Here is a 7,242-nt window from a genome sequence, read left to right as displayed (position 1 = left end):
GATTATTAAAGATCCTTATGGTAGTCAAGAAAGAAATGAAATTAAAAGAAGTCCTTTTTATCTACTTTCAAGCTATCAAAGTAGATAGCTTGTGTGCTTAATTTAAATCACAAGAGTCTGCACTGAAAGAAATCATTTCATTCACGACAAATCTGATGTTTTCCATGACTGATCAACCAAATAAACTAATTACATGAATTTTTAAGTCATATATAATGACTTATATAACTTTGTTAACAGATTTAAAGAACTATATAGGAAATATATTTATACATTTATATATATAAAGAACTATGTAGGACATAAATATTTATTTATTTATTGAATAAATAAGTAAGTAAGTAAGTAAGTAAGTAAGTAAGTAAGTAAGTAAGTAAGTAAAGGGGTTATATGGCCGTGTCTTATGCAAGTCTAAATTCTTTGCTTTGGTGCCAAAATTCTCAGAACATAGGACTGGTTTAGCAAATGCTGCTGACACACAGCTGCACTAAGAAAGAACAGATGTGAGCCAGGAATTCAAAGCAAGTAGTGGGAAAGATAGCAAACAAACCAACCAACACATACTAGAGCTGAAACAGCCTTGACTTTGCAATGTTTCCACTGCCGGTTTATCTTCCTACTCTATTTACTGAAAAGTAGATATTTCAAGTGAATTTAAATGTCATTTCAGCAGCAGTGGGGACAATGTCTCTGAGTATAAAAGTCATGAAGTAGAGTGCCCCAGTAGATATGGAACTTTTCTTTTAAATGTCAGCCAGAGACCTGTCATCCTCCTACTACAATATGCTCAGAAATGTCTACAGTGTGGAATTCAGAATGGATGAGCTAGGCAAGCAGATCCCTGGCAATAACAGAAGTCTGCTCCATATGCCTTAAGAAACTATATGATCGTTCCTGCTCAGTCCAGTGTTCTGTTTTTCCCCTATGCTCTCTCCCTTGAAAACTTAAGAGCATGTACCAGGGGCATCCATAAAGGGCAAGTGATGACATGAGAGATACCATGGCTTATACCAGACACCTATGGTACACATCAGAACATGGACTGAAGAATACCAATACTAGAGTTCTCTTTGTTTTCCCCAAAGACCATCTCCTACATTCCCACTTCACAGAGTAAGTCCACAAGACTATTTCATCTCATCAGTATTGAATGTTTCTTATACATCCTGCTACACAATGACAACAGTGCATTATCACACCGGGAAAGCTGTCAGTTGTCAAGCCTTCTACTTGATAAGGGCTGCTTTGTAACAAATACTTAGAACATAGAACTGACAGAGAAAGTCACAGGGAAGTACTTTATCATCAAAGAAAAATATGTGAATAACACCTTAATCAACACAAGGAAGCTGAAATCCTTCCCTCAAAGAATCCGATAACAAATCCCCATAGGCAACAACTGGTCAAGGATAATTGAACTTCCCTAACCAAAAAGGGGGGGGGGACTAGGAGTAGTTGTTTTCATCTATATGCATACATCAGCTAAACATTCAACTCCTCCACTTGTTTGGAGAATAAGGTACAATTGTCTGGGTTCATAAATTGCACTAAATCACATTATGAGGGGTTGTTTTTTTTTGCTTCTGACTTAATATGGTATGTGATACTAGTCCTTGGCTATAAGAGAAGAAAAAAGTTGACATTTTGGAGAAAACTAAACCATTACCACAGCAAGCCAAAAAGCATTAGATAATCAGACCACTCACCATATAATAATGACGTTAGAACTTAGTTTTTGAACAAATCACAAGTAGGTAGAATCCACAAACTAAGCCATAAACCTTGATTTACTAATGACAATATTTGAGTTCAAACAAACCACATTTTAGCTTAACATTTTCAGTGACTCTTTCACTGAGAACTATGAATGGGTGAAGATGACAAACCATCTTACATTCTTACTAACTTAAGTAAATCAGGTGGGTTAGAGAATGTTTCTTTTTCTTTCTTTTTTACTGTGAAATGTTTAGAAAATACCAGCCTGAGACTGGGATTCTTAATGAGCATGAGACTCTTAAATCTCAGGGTCATGGATAGCAGACCTCCAAGGTCCCTTCTATTGTTTTGTTAGGTTGTGGGTTATCACTATCACACCAGAGGTATGCATCTTGCAAATGCATTTAAAATATTAGAATGTATTCATATTTTCAGAAAGTTGGAGAAAGGAAACTTGCATTTCTATACAGAGGTTAAGTACTCAAGGCATCTAATTTCAATGCTCTTGTCACTACTGTATCAGAATGGACCACTGCAATGAACTTTATATGGGGCTGCCTTTGAAAATTGGTGCATAGTGAAACAGTTCACAGGCTGACAATAGCCACTACAAGCATATAACAGCAGTGTTGTGGATGCTAAATTAATCTACATCTGGTAAACTAGAAGGGTGCTGCTTTTAACTTTTAAAGCCTTACAAGGCCTGACTTGAAGATACCTTCAGACTGCCTCTTCCAGACAGAATCAATACACTCAATCAGATGGGGATAATTAGGGTTGCCTCAACTTACAGGGTGAGATGAAACAGTTGAGGGTTTAGAGCCAGCATTTTTCCATGGTGGTCCTCACCTTACAGAAACGCTTCCTTTGCAGAGTTTAGGAAGTATCTATTCTCAAGCCTTTATTTATTAAATTGATATAATGATTCTTTCCTTCAGGAAGGGCTTGGAGATGGATCTGTTCTGCAGGGCATTTAAAATCTAACAATATTAGCTACAATTGTGGGTCAGAAGCATGGTTTTTATCCTCTGACATATTCAACTGCTATTTTGATATTTTATTTTTGATTATACTGTACATTATTGTTTGGTTATACCACAGAGAGTTGATCTGAAAGTTATGGAATAAATGTAATAAATAATGCATTTACTCAGGACCATCTAAGTTTCCTAAAGATCAGGCTACAAGTAACCTAATGTGTACTTAAACTAAAAAATAACTTTGTGGTCTAGAAAAACTTTCTGCAAAAAAACAGGAAAGACACTACTCCCCCTCAAAAAGAGTAAAGCATAGAGCCAGAATTAACCTCAAGATATGGACCAAAAGTGAGTAATTCAAAGTTCCCTTATAATAGAAGTAGGGAGTATACCTAGAAGAATATAGGAATTCATCAATAAAACAGGTCAATAAAAGCAACTTACTAAGAACTGAATTACTCAGAATTCGCTTCATTATTATTTTTTTTACTATATGTGTTACCTGCATGGAATCAAAGAAAGCAAAGAAAATGTACCTTATTTTTATTTGTTTGTTTTACCATCCTCCAGAAAACTTATATATTGGAATGATATTGACAAATACAGTATTTGGGAAAGTGTCTTTGAAGAAAAGACTCCTGGAAAGTGGTAAGAGAACAAAGCAATTGCCTAATACTACCCAAAAGATGTGTCTGTTTGTGTAGACACAAAAACATTTAATCATTTAAGATGCACATTTAAGATCAGAGAAGCTAAACTACTACAAAGCTTCTCTTTTCTATTTGTAAAATGACCATCCTAGAATTAAGTGAAATTCTGTGGTGAATACAGAACCCTATAATACTGGCAAGGTGCTTAAATAAATAAGGTATTTAAAAGGAGTAGGTGACACCAAGTAAGGCAAGTGTCTTCCTCCTACAGCAGATCTCAATACCAATGTTGTGGCTTGAGAATTATTCTTGCCATCATCTGAAATTCTTACATCAAGTTTGTTTTCCATAAAGAGCCAAGAATATACATATAAAATATTTATGTCATCAGCTCCATAAGAAATTTGCAAAGAGACATTGCTCTTAACACTAGCAGAATGACTCTTTTTGACATAGCCATATTCCCAGTTACAATTTAAAATCCACTACAGGTAGTCCTCGACTTATGACCACAATTGAGCCCAAAATTTCTATTGTTAAGTGAGACATCTGTTAAGTGAGTTTTGCCCCATTTTATGACCTGTCTTGCCACAATTGTTAAGTGAATTACTGCAGTTGATAAGTTACTAATCTGGTTGTTAAGTGAATCTGGGTACCCCATTGACTGTAAAAAGTGATCATGTGATCCTGGGACATTGCAATGGTCATAAATAGGAACCAGTTGCCAAGCATCTGAATTTTGATCACATGATCGTGTGGATGATGCAAAGGTCGTAACTCTGAAAAGCGGTCATAAGTCACTTTTTTCAGTGTAAATCCAGGACTACCTGCAGTCTGTATGTAGCAAAAGAACATTTATAATGGTAGGGTTTAGAGGGAAACATCTAACTCTAGTTGCAAATATTATTTATATCAAGAGCCAGAAAAAAATATTTAACTTCAAAAATACACCCCCAAAGAACACAGGAGTCTCAGAATTCATTCTAAGTAAGATGCATAAAAAAAGATGTAACTTGCTATTTTACCCACCCTCATTCATTCTAGTGCTTTTGTGACTAAATTAAATCTCATTAACACAAGAGTTTTGAATCAAGTTAACTATGCCATTCCTGTTATTATGTTAGCTACCCCACCCCAGCTATTTTCTAATAAAAAAAAAGTTCTTATGAGGTGCTTCTGAATCTGTGCAAAACACACCTGCATTTGGCTGGCAGAAAGGGTGCTCAGAAATAACAGATTTTGGAAACTGGAAATGGCAGTGTCTTGGGAGATAGAGAGATCTGTGATATACTGTAACTGTTAAAATCCAACTGTTCAAAAGTTTTTCTTTTCATTGACAGGAACAAACACATTTTGAGTTTACTTTATTTTAGGAAAATGCATCAATCATTAAGCTACATCAAAACAAAGCCACTGAGACACTAAAGATATCCAATTCCAACCAACACATTTTCTTGTTCAAGGTGAGAACCTTGAAAACGTTGAACTAAGAAAACTAAGCTTCAGAGACAAGTATGCATTTAATCTTAATGTATGTGTGTGCATGGGGAGAGTCCAAGGCGATCCCTTTATTACCTCAATAAACAAAGTTTAAGAGGTGTGAGGAAAACTGATAGGCGCCCTTGCTCTTTTGATTTGCCCCAAACCCCCGAGAACTTCATACAGCATTCTTTGACAAAGAATTTACTAGTTTATGGACGACACGAGTATGAACTAACTTATAACTTTAGTTGAGGGGGAAAATAAGGCTCTAAAAAGGCAGGCGGGCGGGGGCGGGGAACCCGTAACACCCAGTTGGGGATTGAAGTACGGTAGTAGCAACGACTCGAAAGTGAGACCAATCGCCCCATTTCCTCACTCTCCGCGCCACCCCCTCTCGCCCTTTCCTCTTTCTCTCCAGCCACGCGCAAAAGGCGAGAAGGGCCACGAGGCTGCCAGGCGTGTCGGGAGCAGCCTCAAGCCACGCGGGACCGCGGTAGCAGCAGCGGGAAATGTGCCCGAAGAGGAAGGGACCACCGCCGAGCGGCAGACTTCGAGGCCGGGCGCTTTCTCCCCGGTGCCCGGGGTTGGGGGGGTGGGGGTGGGGAGAGCAAGTGCCAGTCACCCTTCTGCGTGCCTCTCCTTCCTCATCCCTCCGCCCTCTTTCCCATGTGCCCGGCATGAAGCCTCCTCCCGCCGAGGAGGAAGGGGGGAGACAAGGGCCAAAAGGAAATGCCGCCGCTGGGAATGGGGAACGAGGGGGGGGGGACGCGCGAAAGGAAAGCCTGCTGCTGTTGCAGACGAAGCCCGAGGAGGGGGGCCGGGAGAGAGGGGGGGGGAGGCAGGTCTGCCCTTGCCACCGGCTCCCGCCTCTTCTCCCACGCACAAAGCTCCCGGAGGAAGGTGGCAGGCCAGGGAAGGCACCGCGCGCTTCGCTGCGAGGCTGGCTTCTCTCGCCTCCCCCCCCCCCGCCACTCTCGCCCGCCTTCCCCCCTCTCATCTCGCCGTCCCTTCCGCCGGCGCGGCACTGACCTTGGCTTCTCCATTGCACAGAGCCATAGAGCCGGCTGGAGACAAACACCAGACGGGGGGGGGGGGGCGGACGAGAAGGACGAGCGAGCTCTCCGCGCCCCTCCGTCTGCGCCGAACCCAGGAGGGCGAGAGTCGAAGCTGCCCGCTGAAGAACCGCTAACGCCGCTGAGGTTCTGTCTCCGCCGCCGAGATGAGCTAATCCCGCCGCCCGCCCCGCGAAGACGCGCCTCCCGCGAGGAGGAGCCGGGTCCCCGCGACCCGCCTTCTTCGGGGCCGACCGGGCGTGCGAGCGAGAGAGAGCGGCAAGCGGCCGCGCGCCTAGCCCGCCTACTGACGACCGACCGAGGCGCCAGAGGAGGAGGAGGGAAATGAATACATAAAACGCTGCTTCCTGGAAGTCTTTTTCAGCGGGAAAGGCGAAAGGAGGAGGAGGAGCAGATTAAACATTTTGTTTTGTTCTTTCAAGGAAGACCTTGGAAGGAGCAGCCGCGGGGTGAAGAAGCAATATCCGGCGCTCTCCTAACTCCCTATCCCGTTTCCAAAAGGGAATCAGTAAAACGGGCCTGAAAAAATAACGAGTACCCGTGGTTGGAACTGTCAAGAGACTGGGACTTGCAACAAGAAATCTTGCTTCTTTCCCACTGGCTGCAATATTCTGCACTCAATTAAATAACGGGGTACTTTTTTTTTTGAGTAACCATGAGGAGAAGTGAATGCCTGTGAAAAATATAACCCCCCATCTTCTCACATCTCTCTTTTTGTCAGGATCAGGTGTTTTATCTCTCCAATTCAATTATTTTGTTCTCTTAAGATAGAAGTTTCCCTTACAGTGGAAGTTGGTCCTAGTATAGAAACTAATGCAAAAGAAACAGTTATGAGTTTAAACTCCTTTCTTCTCCTGATTTACGGAGATAATCTCAAAAATTCTTATTACAGTTTTTTCCTCTTCAGCCAAGCAGTAGGATAGGCCAAAGTGAGACAGCTACAGTACTGGTCAATGTCACCGAATCGGTTTCAGGAAACTGATCAAATCCCTTCTGAAATTTGTAACTAAGCTATGACTCTAGTGTTTGCTATTTTAAAAGCAGGAAACAAAACTGGTTTGTAAATTATTGAACATAAAGAAAACAGTATGTAATCATAACAGAAAATAATATTTAAAAATGTGCACTTCAAAATTTCCATCCCACTCATGAATGCTGTTACATACATTTATTTAATAAATTAAAAAAAATGTATTTCAAAATTTCCATCCCACTCATGCAATGCCGTTACATACATTTATTTAATAAATTAAAAAAATGTATTTGCTACCCATCTCGTTGCAAGGTTCACTTCACTGTGACCTGCTCCCAAATGCCATAAAATAAATAAAATAGGTCACCTGC

At 41.0% G+C, this 7,242-nt stretch overlaps 1 protein-coding gene across 1 annotated transcript in view; it reads right to left on the bottom strand.

The window, feature by feature from the left end:
- Positions 1-5,912, bottom strand: part of GMPS (guanine monophosphate synthase) — a 41,950-nt gene extending 36,038 nt beyond the window's left edge. Inside the window, exon 1 of the mRNA XM_015816620.1 lies at positions 5,855-5,912. Coding sequence (XP_015672106.1) covers positions 5,855-5,881 — 27 coding nt within the window. The 5' untranslated portion in view covers positions 5,882-5,912. The remainder of the gene's footprint in view (positions 1-5,854) is intronic.
- Between the last annotated feature and the right edge of the window lie 1,330 nt (positions 5,913-7,242).

Source organism: Protobothrops mucrosquamatus, unplaced genomic scaffold (assembly GCF_001527695.2).
Source record: "Protobothrops mucrosquamatus isolate PMUCROS unplaced genomic scaffold, P.Mucros_1.0 scaffold470, whole genome shotgun sequence".
NCBI classification, from domain to species: Eukaryota; Metazoa; Chordata; class Lepidosauria; order Squamata; family Viperidae; genus Protobothrops; species Protobothrops mucrosquamatus.
The sequence above is the reverse complement of the archived record's forward strand: the minus strand, read 5'-3'. Positions and strand labels throughout refer to the sequence as shown.